At 50.7% G+C, this 18,677-nt stretch overlaps 1 protein-coding gene across 6 annotated transcripts in view; it reads left to right on the top strand.

Annotated features, from left to right (window-relative positions):
* The window catches only part of IQCA1 (IQ motif containing with AAA domain 1), a 171,405-nt gene that overhangs the window by 141,218 nt on the left and 11,510 nt on the right, over nucleotides 1-18,677 (top strand). For 5 of the 6 annotated variants that reach the window (XM_030803119.1, XM_030803121.1, XM_030803118.1 and 2 more), the window contains 2 exons: nucleotides 7,357-7,443; nucleotides 13,638-13,815. In XM_030803119.1, coding sequence (XP_030658979.1) covers nucleotides 7,357-7,443; nucleotides 13,638-13,815 — 265 coding nt within the window. The remainder of the gene's footprint in view (nucleotides 1-7,356; nucleotides 7,444-13,637; nucleotides 13,816-18,677) is intronic. The other variant, XM_030803120.1, reaches the window with a different exon arrangement.

The raw sequence follows: 18,677 nt of genomic DNA, 5'->3' as shown, positions 1-18,677 counted from the left end.
TGCCTCCATCCTCCTCTCTGGCCCCAGCAGCCCTCCCTGCCTGCCCCACTGCCCAGGGGCTCATGGCAGCTGGCACTGACCCCCTCGTTACCATCCACTGGGCATCTAGCATCGAGCCCCCTCCTGCAACCCATGACCCACGACCCACTGTCATTGAGGCTGGCCAGTCCTGCCCTCCCCGTCCTGCCCTGCCTATCCCCCACTGCGGGTTCTCATCCTCTCCCCACTGTAGCCCTGCAGCACATCCCTGCCTGGGCCTTGTCCTCACTGCGCCCACCGCCCACACCTGCCCGCTTCCCGAGGCCAGCACAGCTCCCACCACATCCTCTACACACTCCCCAGAGGGATTTTTCTGTAACATAAAAAGGATCAAAGTTCTTGATTAAAGTCCTTTCCAGGCCTTCCACAGCCTCTAGGATATAAGCAACCTCTGTAGCATGGCCGTGCACTTTTCTGACCCCTTCCAGAAGTGCCAGGTGCTCCCCATGTGCCCCAGGTGAGGACACTTCACCCTGGCTCCTGGCCCAAGCAGGGCGCTTCCCCCTCTCCAGACCATCTGATCTTCTGGAGATCTCGGAAGGCCTGTCTGCTTTAACCGCTGTCTGTGGTCTCCGTTCCTGGTTCCCCCCACCTGCCCACTTCTTCCACTTTCTGTCATTGGTGCCCCTCACCGACACCCTGATTTCCTTGGAGCACCCTCAACCTCAGGTCTGCTCTCCCCTACCACAGGTGGGCTCCTGGAGGTCAGGGACCCTGCGTTATTTCTCTTTGTGACCCTGTCATCTAGCACAGTGCCTGGCATACCAAGCTCTTCTGTAAATGTCTTATAAAGGAAGAAATGAAAGAACAGCCTTCATTCTACGTTCAGGGCCAAACCTAGCAAAACCTGCCTTTCTTCCCCATGGCAGTCTTTCACACGTTTGAATACAGCAAACTTACCAGCCTCGAGTCTTCTTTTCTCCAAGAGAAGCAGCCTCTGTCCCTTTCATCCCTCCTGGACGAAGTAGCTTCCGCTTGACACTGCCCCAGTTTCCATGCCTGTCTTCTTTCTGGCCAGACCGGAACATGGTCACCAGGGGTCCCGTGACCAGCAGGCCCCTCAGCTTCCCCAGCGGAAGGTCAGGAAAGCCAGAGATCCGAGCTCTGGAGGGCAAGACAATGATGGCTTTGGCATTCTTCCTGCTGGGATGAAAGATGGTAGCAGATCATACAGGTCAAGGAATAGGCATCCCGTCTCCCCTGGCAATGTGGCGGCCGCCTGGTCCATGCAAGGCCTTGTGGGTGCTGGGCAGACCCAGGTACCATTCCCACCTCCAGCACTTACCAGTTGCTGAGCCAGCACATGACTCACCCCTCACCTGGCTCTGCCTCAGCAGCCTCATCTGTGACAAAGGGGAGAGCCGCGGGGTGTGCTTGGCATGCATGGAGCATGTGTCCAGCAAGGATGGAAATGGTGTCCTGGACGCCAGAGCACTTTGCAAACGAACGTCAGTTGTATTGTTATCATCATGGGAGAACACTCTTGGGAAGCATTTTCTGTTTTGTTTGTTAATAATTGAGCCCTTCCAAACCACATCACTCCAGAGTGCCCCGTACAACACTGTGTGCCCCCAAAGCTGGTGAACTAGGGAGAGGAATTCCTTCACAGGTGTGTGTTAAAAATACAGGAAGCATGGAATTCCCCCATTAGTTCTGAAGGAGCTACAAGTTAAAGGAACAATCACTAACTTCACAGTCAACAGAATGGTGCCGCCGTTTTCAAAACAACTGATTTAGAATCAAATGCTGGAAACAAGATTGTGGGTCTCAAAATCATTCCAAGTTAGTGCGACTCCTGTTTCAAGGCTGCGCGGCTTAGTTTGTTAAGAGCAGAAAGAGAAAAGTTAATGCTGAAATACTTGGTACTCACATCTGCAATTCCCATCTGGGTTGAGAAAATAGAGGCCTCAGTAGCAACTTTGGAAAACCCATTGCTTGCCACGTGGACACTGTGAGAAGTAATCCACAGCAGCCACGAGTGCAGTCAGCTAAGACGAGAGACAGTTGTTTTTAACTTTTATTTTAGGTTCAGGGGTGTGTGTGCAGGTTTGTTACACAGGTAAACTCGTGTCACAGGGTTTTGTTGTATAGATTATTTCATCACCCAGGCATTAAGCCCAGTACCCAGTAACGATTTTTTCCACTCCTTTTCCTCCTCCAAACCTTGACCCTCAAGGAGGCCCCAGTGCCTGCTGTTCCCTTCTTTGTGTCCATGTGTTCTCACTGTTTAGCTCCCACTTATAAGTGAGAATAAGTGGTATTTGATTTTCTCTTCCTGCATTAGCTTGCTAAGGAAAGGATAATGGCCTCCAGCTCCATCCATGTTCTTGCTGAAGACATGGTCTCATTCTTTTTTATGGCTGCATAGTATTCCATGGTGTATATGTACCACATTTTCTTTATCCAATCTGAAGAGACAGTTGTTGATGTGAAGATGGTTTCTCCATTGGTTTCAATTCTAAAACTAAGATTCTTAAGAGGTACTGAAAAAAAATAAGATCTTGCCTTTGTTATTACAAATTATATTTTCTCTAAGAAGTGTAAACCCTTTTACATACAACGTCTCATTTTCTCATTTACTTTTGGGGCTGGAAGTAGGGAAGCTTTTGACTTAAACTCAAAATAGCTGTAAGGGAACAATGGCCCCTTGGAGCTTGCCCCCTCCTCGCTCTTCAGCTCCGTCCCTTGGCAGCAGTGCCCAGGCCATGTTGGAAGGAAATCGGGGGCTTGCACCAAGGAGCTGAAAGAACGGAAGACTTGGAGTTGAAAGGGATTAGGAAGTGCCATGAATAGACTGTGGGGTTGTTAGGTGTGGGGAATGAGACAAGGGTGGATATCCAGGCCTCTGGCTTGGGTAGGAGCAGAGTCATGCAGGGAACGGGCAGGAGGCAGGATGGAGGGAGGGAAGGTGGCCTTCTGAGGCTTCGGTAGGCAGGCACCATGTGGGGATGGGAAACTCTGGGCTGGTGCTCTGGATGTGCATTTGGGTGTGGTCAACACGTAGAGGCCAGCTGAAGCTGCCAGAGTGGATGAGATCAGCCCTCAAGGTGGTATTGAGAGAGTGCAGAGAAACCAGGCCAGGGTCTTTGGGAACCTGTGCATAAGCCAGCGCATAGTAGACATCTGTGCTTCCAGGCGGGGCCTCCTGACCATGTCTGCTCTTCAGCATCATCTGGGGAGCTTTCAAAACTGCTGACGCCAGACAACACCCCAGTCACACCAGAATCTCCAGGGCTGAGACCCGGAGGTCGTACTTTCCAAAGCTCCCCTGGTGATCCCAGTGAGAAGCACTGAATTGTCAGGGGAAGAATGAGGCTTCTGTCTCTGGCTCATGCTCCGCCCCTCCTCACTTAACTGCTACTGTGAGACTCAGGGGTCTCTTTTCTCCAACTTCCAAGCACGTGTTGTTGTCAAAACCACGTGGTGCTGTCGCCCCTGACTGGGTGCATTTCCCGGTTGGAGTGACCCTGTTCGGACAGGACCCATCCCGTTCCTTTTCCTGCCCTTGCTGCTCTAGCGGAGGGTATGGTGCCCACCCGGGATCAGTATAGATCAGCTCAGTGTACAGCGTCGAGCTCCATTTCCAAAGGCCCTTGAGCCCGCCCTGTATTTTCTCCTGGATTTCCCTCCCGTGGCAACTTTCTCCTGCACACTGACCAGAACTCCGGATTGCCAGCTCAGAGGCCCCTTCGAATCTACATTTTATGCAAAAGCTTTCTTTGTAGAAGCACAGAATGTTTAAGCTGGAGAATCACTTAATACTTTGCTGTGATCTACTAGAGAGCTGATTTCATTAAACGTTTTTTTAAAAATCAAAGATGAAGAGAGAAGACGAGAGAGTTCCTTTATCCTGTAGCATTTTGTCTGTGTCACTGATGAAAGCTCAGGGGCAAAGTGCCTGGCTTGGTGTTTCTCCTCATCAGCTAGTCTTCTTGGCTAGGCTTTGAAATAGACTAGCTTCTCGAGTCCACTGGCAGGTGCTATAGTTAATAACCTACACATTGATTGGAGATTTGAGATTTTGATTTTTTTTTTTTTTTTGCCGTAAGTTATTGGGGTACAGGTGGTATTTGGTTACATGAGTAATTCTTTAGTGGTGATTTGTGAGATTTTGGTGCACCCATCACCTGAACAGTATACACTGTACCCTATTTGTAGTCTTTTATCCCTCACCCCCCTTCCACTCTTCCCCACAGGTTCCCAGAGTCCATTGTATCATTCTTATGCCTTCGCCTCCTAGTGAGGACATACGATGTTTGGTTTTCCATTCCTGAGTTACCTCACTTAGAATAATAGTCTCCAATCTCATCCAGGTCATTGCAAATGCTGTTAATTCATTTCTTTTTATGGCTGAGTAGTGTTCCATCATATATATATATATATATCACAGTTTTTTTATCCACTCACTGATTGATGGGCATTTGGGTTGGTTCCGCAATTTTGCAATTGTGAATTGTGCTGCATGTGCAAAGTATAAACATGCGTGTGCAAGTATCATTTTCGTATCTTTTCCTCTGGGTAGATACAGTAGTGTGACTGCTGGATCAAATGGTAGTTCTACTTTTAGTTCTTCAAGGAATCTCCACACTGTTTTCCATAGCGGCTGTGCGAGTTTACATTCCCACCAGCAGTGTAAAAATGTTCCCTGATCACACCAAAAAATAAAATCCTAGTGGCAAGGCCAAAATAAAGTGCTCACAAATGCAGGTCACCCCCACATTCAGCAGAACGAAGGGCGAGAGGTCTGGTGCTCTAGGTTGCAGTCAGCCGAGATCGTGCCACTGCACTCCAGCCTGGGTTTCATACGTTGGCATGCTTCTGGGGTCTTGCGTCCCTTCTCCCCTGATTCTTCCCTTGGGGTGGGCTGTCCGCATGCACAGTGGCCTGCCAGCACTTGGGAGGGAGCATGCGCAGTGTGTTCACTGGAGCTGTGCGCATGCTCACTTGAGACGCTCTTCCCTTACCAGTCGAATGTCCCTGGAAGGTCATAGACCAGTTAAATTCCATCATTTTGCCTCTTAATGCGGATGCTTGAGCCCACTCACCCAACCCCTGAGATCTTATTGGGAAGTCGCTGATCACCCGCTTCCGGTGTTTGTTTATTGGGAGACTGACCGCCCTTCGCTAGTGCTGGCTGTGACCAATGATTATTATAGAAATACAGTAAAAAACCACCTGCCCATCATGGGATGGTCACCTGACATTCCTGTGTGTGTATGTGTTGGAAGGAGCCCTCTCCTGCCCTGCTCATGCCCGACTGGCTCCCCACTGTAACATAACCACCCACTCATCTCTGGGGCCTCAGTTCTCAGCTCCGAAGCAGAGGTCCTAGGGCTGGCCCCTCACACTCGTGGTGAGAGTAGATGAGGGAACCCGCGTAGGCTGCCTCAGCTGCCAGCACAGACTGTAGCCCCCAGCCTGGCCTCCAGTCCTGCTTCTGCCATGCTGGGCCTGTGTGACCAGGGCCGTCACTTAATGTCTGCAAGCCTCAGTTTCCTCGTCTGCAAACAGGGATGATAACAATGGTTCCTGCTTCTTAGGGTTCAGATGAGATGAGCAGTTTATTCCACATGTGCTAAGGCCTCCAGGAGGAGGCAGCACCAGGTGTGTGCTGGCTCTGACCATGTGTGATGCTGGGCACAACATGGGTGGCTGATGCCTGGCACACGTCTGCCAGCTCACTCACTGCAGTTAGCACACCACACCGGCTCAGGGATCAGGATTAAAATTTGGGATTCTGAGTTCCTAAATTCTGTGACTCTGGGTCTGCAAAATAACACCTATCAAATGGTGCTTGGCTGGCACTCTTTTCTCTCTGAATGTCCGTGTGTGTTGGGGCCTGGGAATGCAGCCGGCCCAGGCGTTGGGCCAGCGCAAGGATCCAGTTCAATCAGTGCCCACTTCTGCCTTTGAAGGTGCGTAATCTGCTTTATAGCCCTGACTTGCCACTTCGTACATAATGACAGGGAGGCAGACACAGTGGAGTGTCCCTAGCGATTTTTCCATCACTCATTGAATGACTGTCTTGGTTTAAAATCATGCCTGCTGCCTTAATGATGTTTTAAGAAATATAAAAATAGGAGTACATAACGCTGTATTCACCATGGCTTTTATCTGTCACAATTTCGCACAAAGCACAAATTGTTGCAAAAATACCTGAATTTCGCTATCATGGGGGTGCTTTGAAGAGATTGTTAGGTGTACAGCAATTATTCATGGGCCCAGGGTAAGTCCCATCCCAGCTCTGTTGCGAGGCCCTGCTTGTCCAGAGGGGCTCAGAGCTGCCTTTCAGGGGGAGCCTGGGCCACAAAGGCACAGCCAAACAGAGATGAACAAATAGCCTCGTGGGGGCCCGAGTGCTGAAACGGTTTTTCTCATGGTAAGCAAACTTGAATAAACCTGGGAACGGCCAGAGGCGGTAATTAAAACTCGTGGCCCAGTTCTCCATTCATTTTCAGCAGAAAACTGTGGGTTTCTTTCAAGCCAAACTGAGAGGATGTTGAGGTCCTAGAGCAGAATGTTTGTCCTCAAGCTTGTCCTGCCTGTCAGAACAGGACTGAGAGAGGAGGGGTTTAGGGGAGGGAGGGGGACTTGTCCTGCTGTGAAGGAGGGGACATGGTGGGGCAGGTTTTGAGCTGCAGAACACATTTCTGTGCCTGTGCAGCAGAGCTGAGGAGCCGCACAAGGAGCGCCTCGCCCTGCTCCTGGGAGAGCAGGTGCACACCTGAGAGGGAAGCGCATTTACAGCCAGGGCCCTGCACACCCCAGAGGGAAGCACGTTCACAACCAGGGCCCTGCACACCCCAGAGAGAAGTGCATTTACAACCAGGGCCCTGCACACCCCAGAGGGAAGCACGTTCACAACTGGGGCTCTGCACACCCCAGAGGGAAGCACGTTCACAACCGGGGCTCTGCACACCCCAGAGGGAAGCACGTTCACAACCAGGGCCCTACACATCCCAGAGGGAAGTGCATTTACAACCAGGGCCCTGCACACCCCAGAGGGAAGCGCATTTACAAGCAGGGCCCTGCACACCCCAGAGGGAAGTGCATTTACAACCAGGGCCCTGCACACCCCAGAGGGAAGCACATTCACAACCGGGGCTCTGCACACCCCAGAGGGAAGCCCGTTCACAACCAGGGCTCTGCACACCCCGAGGGAAGTGCATTTACAACCAGGGCCCTGCACACCCCAGAGGGAAGCACGTTCACAACCAGGGCCCTGCACACCCCAGAGGGAAGCACGTTCACAACCAGGGCCCTGCACACCCCGAGGGAAGCGCATTTACAAGCAGGGCCCTGCTTTTTCCTCTGCAGGTGGCTCGACAGCTCCAGCCCTCCGTGGTGTGGATTGAAGACACAGAAAAAACCTTCTACAAAAAAGTTCCCAACGCAGAAAAGATGGTGAGGACGTTCTCATGCCTTACTTTGGCCTTTTCTTTCCTCCCAAGGAGGCCTTACCAGGGCCTACCTCTACTTTTCGAGAAGGTCTTGCCTTTTCAAGTGAGGAAGGAAACACCGGCTCTCTGTAGTGGTCTCTGTCTGCCCTGACTGTATTTGAAAGGGTTCTGTGGTCTGACTTTATGAGACATAGTTTAGAAGGAAAGAAAGTGTGGAAGAAAGGAGAGAGGGATTTTCCACCCAAACATATGATTCAGAGGTAAGAAACTATTTAGAGAACTCTGCTCAGTTAAAGCAAATGGCACACATAGGAGTTATTATTAGGATTTCCTATTGTTCATCATAATAAATAGCAAAAGGCCCGAAATTTATGAACAAAGACCCTCAGCAGAACTGCTAAGTGCACAGCGTTCGGGCCTCCAGGGAGTCCTGTTTCAATTGCTTCCTTCCTTCTTTTCTCTCCTTTCAATGGTCCCCCTCCCCCGCCACTTCCCCCCACAAATCACCAGCAAATTTCCCACAAGTTAAAAAAAAATGTGCAGATACATGGGATTGTTATTCCACATCAATTTGCACCAAAGCAAATAGTGGTTAACTGGGAATTTCTGATTAAATTCATAAGGATTTTAATCACTTTTGATCCTTATGTATTATACATCACTTTTCGCAGGTAGAGATGATTTGGATAAAGAGTGGAAGCTCAATCTTTTCTTCCCCAAATGAGCCTTGATTGCCCTGTCATTTCAGAAAGTCTTCAGAGAACCCATTTATTATTTAATCTGGGACTCTAGTAGTTCGCTCCCTCTGCTGGCAAAGTTGCTGCATTGCAGAAAAACTTGAAAAGATCCGCAAGTAGGTATGCAAAATGGATGGCAGGAATGACCAGGTTCTCCACCAGGTCCCACATCTAAGAGAAATGCAGGGCGGTGTTTCGTCCCAGGTGTCACACACCTGGAGTTATCAGAAACCTGGCTCATTCATGGGCAGGGGCTACTCCCTCTCCCACCAGACATCAGCCTGGGGAGTGGAAGACACTGGCCTGGAACTCAGGCCAGCCATGCACAGCATTCACACAGCTGGCTGTGTGTCCTTCAACAAGTAACTTAACCTCTCTGAGCCTCCGCTTCCTTTACTATTAAATGAGAGCATTTCAGCCCGCACGGCTTCTGAGTTCATGCAGCCCCCTGCATTCTCCCACAGTGCCCTGGGCTTGCCATCAGTGCTTGCGGCTGCCTGCTCACTGCACATCTGAGTCTGGGAGAGCAAGGGGAATGGGAACGTTCCTCCTGAGAGAGCCAGAGGAGCACTGGGGAAGGAGTGCTGAGAGGGGGGCTTTGAGAGAAAGCTGGAGGCAGGGAATGAAATATAGGCCCTGTAGACACCCTCGCATAAAGGGAGTGGATGTGAGGGGAAGGAGGCCCGCCGAGTAGGGAACTGAAAGCCATGAAGCAGCAGCCGAGCCTGAGCCTGCAGAACCCTGCCCTGAATCAGCCCTTTTGCTGCTGACCCAGAGCGAACCTCTCAGCACCATCCCTGATTCCCACAACCCCTGCCCATGCCTAGCTTTGTCCCTGCAGGAAATGAAGGCCACTGGAGGCATGGTCTTTGTTGTGGATGAATTGGACATTTTCTCTGTTCACTTCCCATTAGAGGAGTCCGTCGTGTGTTGGGGAGGTCAACTGCACTGAGGCCCAGGAGTCACACCCTGGGATGAGTCCTAGGGGACTGCAAGCCAAAGGGCACCCCGGCTTTCTGAGCATCTGCAAGGCTGGCCAGGGGACCTGAGCCACCCCAGACTCAGAGCTGCAAGAGGCATGAACGCCATCCTCCACCCCCGACCCCCGGTATTTCCACCCCCAGCTCCAATGCTGCAGCAGGAGAGGGGCGGGGGAGGAAACCATTGCATGTGCATGCCCGGCTCTACATGGAACTCCAGCCCCACTCGGCCTGCACCGTGCAGTGATGGCATTGTGGGGCCTGCCCCTCAGGGAGCAGGGCTGCAAAGTTCCTGCTGCCTTCCTGCGTCTCCAGAGCCATGACTGGGCCAGTCCTGCTGTCCTTCCCAGCCTCCCAGCCTCTGAGACTCTGTGTCTCACCCAAGATCCTCAGCCACCAGGGCCCCAGGTAGCCATGAGCATTGGACGTGCACGTTCTGAAGGTGACCAAAAGCCAAGGGCAGCAGAGGCATCCACAGATGAAAGGAGCCCAGGAGGCATCGCAAGCGGCCCCTCATTGTATCACTCGGCCACCTAGGGAGCCCAGTGTCCTTCCTCCCAGCTGCCCCGGCCTCTGTCCCAAAGGCTGCCCTGATCCCAAGGGCACAGAGGCACAGAGAAGAACATCCAGGAGGCTGGCACTCCACCAGCTACGGCCGCCATACAGGCAGCAGGGCCGACCTTGCCCTGAGGTTGAGGGACTCCAGGAAATCCCCTTGAAAATCCAGTGACTGAATGCACCCTCCAGCGCCTCTGCCTTTGGGATGAGGCCCCTCCCGCAGTAAGAGGCAGGAAGCTCACCCGGGGATGGGGCATGGCGAAGATCAGTGACGCCTCCCGAGCATGGAAGCCAAACTTCCCAGGCGCAGGGACACTGCTGCGGACAGGAAAAGGAGGACCCCGGTGGTGGCGGGGGCATCGATTGAATACCTCCTCTTTCCCAAGCACAATACATATGTCAGGGAAACTCCCGGCAACCCTGAGAGGAAGGCATTATTTTCTCTGTGACACAAAAGAGAACAAAGGCTCCCAGAAGGCGCACAGCTGCTCTCGGGTCATGCTGAGATTCAGAAACAAGGTTGCCAGAATGGGGCCTTCTCCCCACCATGCACAGCACAGGCTGGAAGACATGGCGGGGTTGGGGGGGCGGGGAACCACCAGCTTTGCCTTCTGCCCATAGGGTCAGCCCTCCTGGTGCACCTAAACCACACTGCATCCCTGCGGCCCCCTGAGCCCTGGGGCCACTCTAAACATCATCCCAAAATCTACCTTTGGGGCCTCTAAATGGGCCCCACTCCAGAATTCCCTGTCCTCTTGCCCACACTCCTGTTCCCCTCACACTGTCCTCAGCAACCTTTGAGAGAACCCCTCACACCTCTAGAATTTCAGCAAAGTCCAAACTCCAAGCACCCCCATTCCAACCCCTGCCACTTTTACAAACACACCCCAGCCCCCTGCAGACGCCTGGACCAGGCCCGCTCCCTTTCTCCTCCTAAAAGGAGAGCAGTGTCTCCTCCCATCTCCGCCTAGAGTGCACTCAGTCAGTTGTTTGTGTCTGAGGCGAAGGCGGTAAAGAATGAGGCGCACAGGCTGCTCCTGCATTTTCTGCCCCATTACCCTTTGTTACTTCATCTAGCAAGCGCCTTCCTGACATCACGATAGTGCCTCCGCCAAGGAATTGCTGCTTTCTTGGGGCTGGCTGTGGCGGTTGTTTTGTGGCACTAACTGCAGAATAGCAAATTGAAATTGCTGCGTGGATGCTAGCCACTAATTTGAAATTGCCCAAAGTAATAGTTGTGAGGGGCTGGCAGGCCCCGTGGTAGGAGCGGCAGTTTGGGAGGTGGCCAGGTGATCGTGTGGTGGTTTGCTGGCATGAGGGATGAGTGCACAGGTCTCGTGCATAATGGACGGCTCTGCACTGGAATGGGGGTGGTCTGAGTGTAGGGGAACTACCAATTGAATGACACACCCATTTCTGTCCCCTGTTCATGGGACTGCACCTCACCATCAGCAAGGATGTCACTCTGGACATTGCCCAGGATCAACGTTTGTTATCCAAATAGGCTGATTTATTTCAAATGTCCCTGCCATTTCAGGGCACAAAGGTAGCAGTGTCATCTCCTGCCTCAGAAAGGGCAGGGATCACGCAGCCATCACCATGGCAACTGGGTTGCTGAGGATGGGCTCAGACCATGCAGGTGTGTCTCTACCCCCATGGATTCTCAGTCTCCAGCCTCACCAGGATCCTCAGATCAGTCCTACTTCCGCTGTTCTTTGGACAGCTCACACGTGCACCCCACATGCCCAGTCACTCCCACCACCTGCTTTGTTCCTTAAAGGCAAGTCTCTTCTCACCACCCCACTCACCCCTCAACCCACCACCATCAGCTTGCTGCCCCCACCACTCTATAGAAACTGTTCTCACAAAGTTCTTTGGGCCGGGCACAGTGGCTCACACTTGTAATCCCAGCACTTTGGGAGGCCGAGGCGGGCAGATCATTAAGGTCAGAAGTTCAGGACTAGCATGGCCAACATGGCAAAACCTTGTCTCTACTAAAAATACAAAAATTAGCCGGGCACGGTAGTGCGCGCCTGTAATCTCAGCTACTCAGGAGGCACAAGAATCACTTGAACCTAGGAGGTGGTGATTGCAATGAGCAGAGATTGTGCAACTGCACTCCAGCCTGGATGACACAATGAGACTCTGTCTCAAAAATAAAAGAAATTGTTCTCACGAAGTTCTTTGACACAAGAAGTGCAAGACTTTTCTGAAAACTACAAAAACATTGTCGAAAAATTTAAAGGAAGCCTAAATAAATGGAAAGACATTTGTATTCATTGGTTGAAAGACTTAATCTTGTTAAGATGGTAATAATTCCCAAATTGGCCTACATATTCAATGCAATTCCCATGAAATCTCAGCTGGTTTATTTGCAGAAATTGGTAACTGATCCTAAAATGCATCCAGAAATTCAAGAGATCCAGCCAAAATATTCTTCAAAAGAAAAATAAAGTTGGGGGACTCACATGCCCCAATTTCATTTTCTAACTTATCACAAAGCTACAACAATCAAGACAGTGTGGACTGGCCTAAGAAGAGACAGATCAATGGATCAGAATCAAGAATCCAGTAATAAAGCCTTACATTACAGTTCATTTTGACAAAGGTGCAAAGACAATTCAATTCAGAAAGAATAATCTTTTCAACAAGTAGTGCTGGGACTATTGGATTGCTACCTGCAAAAGAAAGAGTTGGACCCTTACCTCATGCCATATACAAAAATCAACCCATAATGTATCAAAGACCTAAAAATAAGGGCTAAAACTAGAACACTCTTAAAAGAAAATATAGGCATAAATTTTGTGACCTTAGATTAGGCAGTTGTTCCTTAGATATGACACCAAAAGCACAGGCCACAAAAGGAAAATTGCACCTCATCAAAATTAAAAACTTTTTTGCTGCAAAGGACATCCTCAAGAAAGTGAAAAGACAACCCACAGAACAGGAGAAAATGTTTGCAAACCATATAATATCGAGGGACTTCTATCTATTAATAGAACCTACAAAGAACCCTTACAACTCAATAATAAAAAGACAAATAACCCAACTTTTAAAGTGGGCCAACAATCTAAATACACATTTTTCCAAATAAGATATACAAATGACCAATAAGCACATGAAAAGATGCAGGAACATCATTAGCCATCAGCCAAATGGGAGCAAAAATGGCCTCGACTGTGCTTGAGAAGTCTCTGCAGAGGCTCTCACCATTGCCCCTGGTGTGCTCCTCCTTCCCCAGCTTCCTCTTTGCTGTCTGCACTGGGGGCGAGGTTCATTTGCAGCCAGGCTGTTGCCCATGGTAACATGGTCAGATCTGACTCCCACGGGCTGGAAGTTGTCCACCCTGGGGTGCTGAACAGCCAGCCTGTCCTCACTCATTCCTCTCCCTCATTAGTGCTGAGATTATACTAAAATAATTCAGGTTCAAACTATTTCCCAACTGCTTCAGAGAGATAAGTTTCACAGCCTTATGTAACCAGGTATTTTTCAGACATGAGATGCAGGAGCTGGGCTCTTCATTGTTCCAGCAATTGGCAAAGGAAGTCTTGTGTCCAGCTTCCAAACAACTCAGGAAAATGGGAGCACTACAGCTCATTACAGGTCCCAGTGAGCTTCCTTCCATTTGTAAATCAGCCACCACTTCCCATTCCTAAGGCCAAGGTGCTTCCTTCCTTCCCACCCTCTAAATCTGGATACCAGAGGTTGAGGAAAGGAAACACTGACAATTAAAATCCACTGGGTCATACTGGGAAGCACATTCCAAGACCCATCCCAGGACAAACCTTAAGAAATTGTGTTTGTCAGAGCTTTGCAATCACTTTAACAAACAATGCTGCAACGCATTCTAAGTAAGTTTTCTTTCATTTTTTCATTCTTTTTTTCTATATGTGGACCAATTTTTTTTTCCCTCTCTCTCTCAGAATGAACCTAAACGCCTGAAAAAACACCTTCCCCAAATCCTGAAACTCCTGAAACCAGATGACCGGATTCTGATTGTGGGGACCACACGGCGTCCCTTCGATGCTGAACTCCAATCTTTCTGCAAAGTTTACCAGAAAATTATTTTGGTGCCCAGACCAGACTATGCTTCCAGATACGGCAAGTACCCCCAGCCCCTTCCCATGCATGGTAGCTGAGGCTGGGCTGTCTACTGTGTGCTTGCCAGGAGTGTGGCCCTTGGACCCAGTGGGCACCAGATGAGTTGAGGGGAGCCTGCACCCAGTGGGGTGTGTGCACCTGCACCCAACACACAGCATATGCTGCAGATATAAACTGCTAGGTCACATTCTGTTCTTAGCATATATCTCTCTACCCAAGACAAAAGGAAACTGGACGAGGATTATGATTTCTGGCCCTGACAGTGACAAAAGCCTTGTGGGTGCTGATTTTTCTTGGGACGGGTAGATTAAGATCACTCACCTTGCACCCATGGTGAAGATGTCTTCATCATAGAGTATAGTTTCTTTTCCCGGGTTGGGTTTGTTTTTTTTTTTTCTTCCAGTCTCAAAGTCCAGTTGCATAATGTTTTGCTTAAAATGAACATTAAAATACAACGAGAGCTTACTTTTTCAATTCTTTCTCCTTAAATAGATTCAAAATCCACTTCTTTTGAAACATGTTTTTTAATGGGAATGACACAAAAAAAGAGCCCCTGGGAGGCAAAGCAGTGGAGCGGGGAGGAGCCTGGGTCGGGGCTCTCAGGACGCCTGGCTCAGAATCCTGGCTCTGCCCCTGCATAGCTGGGTGACCCTGACAAGTCAGTCACCTTCTGAGCCTCCATCTTCTCATCTGTGAAGTAGGAGAACGGTTCACGCCACAGGGCTGCTGTGACACTCATGAGGTGTTAGCAGAGCACCTGGCCCCATGTGGCCAGATGTGACAGAAAGGGTGTTGGCGGCGGTGGTAGTGGAGGTGGAGGAAGAGAAGAGGGTGGCGTGGGCTGGGCAGGAGGAGGGAAGGACGGGTGGCAAATGGCAAGAGAAGCTGGGGAGAGTGCTGGCGGCTGTTCTGCTATCTAGTGCTGTGTGAAAACCTCCCTGAAGGCTCAAACAGCACATTATTCCACCATGTGCTTCCAAGGGTTATCTGGACAGAGCTGGGGCATTCTCCTTAAGGTACCTCGTGATGTGAGAGTCACATGAAAGTTGAGTCTCCTTCATCTAGAGACTGGACAGTGTGGATACCCAGGATCGCTCGCGCATGTGACTGGAGTTGCTGCTGGCCATCGTGGGCGCTGAGCAGGGCCTATGTCAACCGGACAGGCTGCACCTGGCCTCAGTGCAGCTTCTCACACCCGGCAGCTGGGTCCCACGAGGGGTTATCTCATGAGCACATGTTTCAAGAAGCTGGGGCAGTAGCTGAAAGGATTCTTGTGACCCAGCCTCACAAGCCACACAGAGGGACCATCACCACCCTCTGCTGGTCAAGAGGAAGGCACAGGGCCAGCCCAGATTCGAGGGCGGCTGAGGACACATGGGTGTGAATGCACAGGGGTGGCTCGTGGCAGGGCCGCCGTAACACTGCACCGTGGGGAGTGGTGAGGACTTGGAGGTAAGATGGTGATGGTGCTGTCGGTGTTAGAGATGGTGAGGGGGTTGGCGGGAGGTGACAGCATGTGCTAATGGAGACAGAAGTGCTTGCTGGCAGTAGGGGTGGAGGCAGTGTGGCGTGATACTGAGGAGGGGGGCGATAGGGTGACTGTGTTGATGGTGGTGTGGGTGGCTCTGGGGAGGGTGTTGGGAATGGTGGCAAAGGTCACATTTGACACTGGAGATGATGGCGGGCAGTGGCAGGAGCAGCAGAGGTGCTGGTGCCAGTGGTGGTGGCCGTGGTGGCAGTGGTGGTGGTGGTCAGCATGAATGGTAGTAATACAGTGATTAGGTCACACTTGGTTTCTGTTCTTCCTTCTCCAATCACGTGAGCACCGCAAAGCAGAGGGCATATACGGTCCTCTCTGGCTGTTCGTAAGTTGCTGCCCAATTTTTTTTGCTGGAAGAGCAACCATCTACTCCCTGCATGCTACAAACAGCTAGCTTATTAGCCAGTGTGTTTGCAACATGTGCTTATTTCTGTCTTGATAAATTGTGATCCTGGCGTTCTAAATCAATGTTATACGCAAAATACAGGAAGACTTTAGGCCCAGCTATTTCTGCATCCATCTAGTGCCTTCTTCATATTTTAGGGCCTCGAAACGCCCCCCACGAACACTTCGCACCCAGCCAGCATGAAAAGCAGCGAGGGAAGACAGGATGGAGGAGTCACAGAAGATCTTAAGGACTAGACCCAGAAGAGGCCAACATTTCCTCCAGCCAGATCATGTTGGCCAGAATGAGAAACATGGATGAAGGGGGCAGGGCTGTCCAGCCGAGAAAGGAGACAGCACGAGACGGGCAGGCACACCACAGTCTCGCCACAGCCCACACAGCCAATGCTGGGGGTTCCACGCCCCTGGCCTTAGCAGGACTACCCCTCTCTCCTCTCATACGCTCTTCTTTTTTTCTTCCTTTTTTTGTATTGTATCTATATTTTAAGCTATGTTAATGGAATAAAGTAGAGTATTATTAATTCAAAGGGGCTGGAGCATTATTCTGGACTCTGGACAGAATGGTTTCTACTGTTTGACAAAACTATAGGCCCTTTAAAAATGAAGCTATTGATGGATGGTCGGCAGTTTTGTTCTTTTGATAAAACACCACGCATCGCTTAGAATTCAGATCACACTGCAGATTCCTACCTGAATCTCCTCACAGCATCGTGATGGGAGAGGAAAGAGAGAAAGCGTCCCTCCACCTGTGGGCAAATGATAAAGCTGCACCAGACACTTCTCTGGGGCCCTGGGTTCTGTCCACTGAAGCACGTACTCCTCAATATTTCTGTCTTGGGGAGTGATGTGTTCAGACCGTCATTCTGGCCGACGTCATCGCCCCTCATCCAGCATTTCCTCCAGTGACCTTGAAGTTTTCATAACCACAGTGGCTGGGACATCTGTCTTACAGAAAGACTGTTCTTGTCTTTGCAGTGATCAAAAGTGGTCTCTTCCAGTCCACAAAGCAAGGGCTGCCAATCCAAAACATAGACAGCGGCCTGATCATCTCTCCACCCGCAATGGAGCTCGAAGGTGTGCAGCAGTTCCCGCGGCCCCACTCCTCAAATTCCTCCAGGCCACGTGGGGGCAGAGAGTGCTGAGAAGTGAAGGGTGGATTTGTAGAGGAAACACAGCCCTCAGGTTCACCAAACATCATTCAATCTCTCCTTCTTTCCCCCAAACCAAGCTGTCTCTGCAAAGAAAATCCACCCCCCAGGCTGACGGATGCCCTGTCTGGTCCCCAGAAATCCCTTCGGGCTTCCTTTTCTCCACATTCCCAGCGCCCTCCTCCTCTTGCCTCTCTCCCTGGGGTCCATTTCGCTAATAACCCAATTCATCACAGGCCCACCCGGACCCAGTGTCTGGTCGGATGGGTCCAGGGTCTGTCTTCAGACTTCTGCAATTCCAGGCTTCAGAGGGTCAGAAGCTCACCCACATCACTTATTCACCTCTCAGGCTTTGGGAAAACTCCAAATAAAAATGAATGTTCAGAGACTGCGTCATCTCGAGCACCAGCCAAGACAGAATCCACTGGGAATGTCGACAGCAGATGAAGGGGAGCCAAAGGCCAGATTCTCTTTCATCCAAAGAAGGGAAAGAGAATGTAGATTGGTCTGAAGATGTGAGGAGCCTTTTGCGTCCAAAACAGGAAAGTAAAATTCAGCACTTGGCCTGGAGAGCCCCTCCGCTGCCCTCAACACTCTGGGGCCCCTAGCCTCAGTCTTCACCAACACAGCCATCGCCATACCCCAAGACTGCAGTGCATCTGTGCTCCCCACTGCACTCCTGGGCCAGAGACCCCACAGCCTCTGGGGCTCCCATGCTCACTGCCGGCTCCAGTCTCCACCAAGCCCACCATGCTGTGCCTCCCTGCACACCTGACACCACCGTGGGCCCCAGAGCAGCTATTTAAGGGCCAAGAACCCATGAGTGGGTGGTTGTGTAAAAGCAATAGAAGCGATTCTTTGAAAGACCAACAGCTCGAGTTCATCAGCTGCAGGAAGGAAGCCAAGCCTGGTTTTGCATCGCTTTCTCTGGGTCTTCAGATGAGCGGGAAGGTGGGTAGGTCCCACCACAGCTGGGACTGCCTCACCGAGTTCTCTTGCTGCAACACCAGTAAAAATGGTGATCTATGGAGGGTAACCAATGAGTCACGTATTCAGAGGAATCTTGACCGAAACTCTCCGTGAATACCAAATATCCTACACTTTAAATGGGCAGCAGCGGGTTTACATGTCCCTCTGGCCCCTGTTGGTCTCACTGCAGGTCTTCAAAGCCTTGACACCTAATTGTCCACAGCTCGGAGGAACTGGCAGGCCCCACGGTACAGTTCACCCTTTCCCAGTACAGTAACTGTACTCTGTTACTAATGAATCTACTCATCAAGTGATTACTCCTGCAAGAAGGTTGGATGATTTGGGCAGAAAACTTCCAAGATTGTAACTGTTGAGGCTTCACAGAGAAGCCAGGGAGAGAGTTAGTTATTGGTTGCCAGGGAGCACATGGCCCTCACCCCTTCCCACTGATGGTTCCCTTTTGCACCACGGGCAGGAATTTTGCTCATGCGTGCCGAGAACTGAGTCCGCATGCAGGCAGCCCAGCCTGGGAAGTTGACTTCAGCTTTTGGGGCCTTACCTGTGACTCTCTCATAAATCATGTTTCCTTCTCAGCTTCCAGAGTCACCACTCAGACCCGCTGCTACTTTGTTTAGATGTTATAAATTTGGACAGATTGCACACCGGATCTCAAGTGAAGATGTGGGCTAGTTGTTGTTGTTGTTCATCATTTTTACCATGGGTTATGTTTTCTGATCTCTAACTCTGCAACAGTTATATTTAGATAAGGATAATCTTCACCGGCTGCCATCCATCGATAC

The sequence above is a fragment of the Nomascus leucogenys genome, chromosome 22a, assembly GCF_006542625.1.
Source record: "Nomascus leucogenys isolate Asia chromosome 22a, Asia_NLE_v1, whole genome shotgun sequence".
Taxonomy (NCBI): domain Eukaryota; kingdom Metazoa; phylum Chordata; class Mammalia; order Primates; family Hylobatidae; genus Nomascus; species Nomascus leucogenys.
This window is presented reverse-complemented; position numbering and strand designations above follow the sequence as displayed.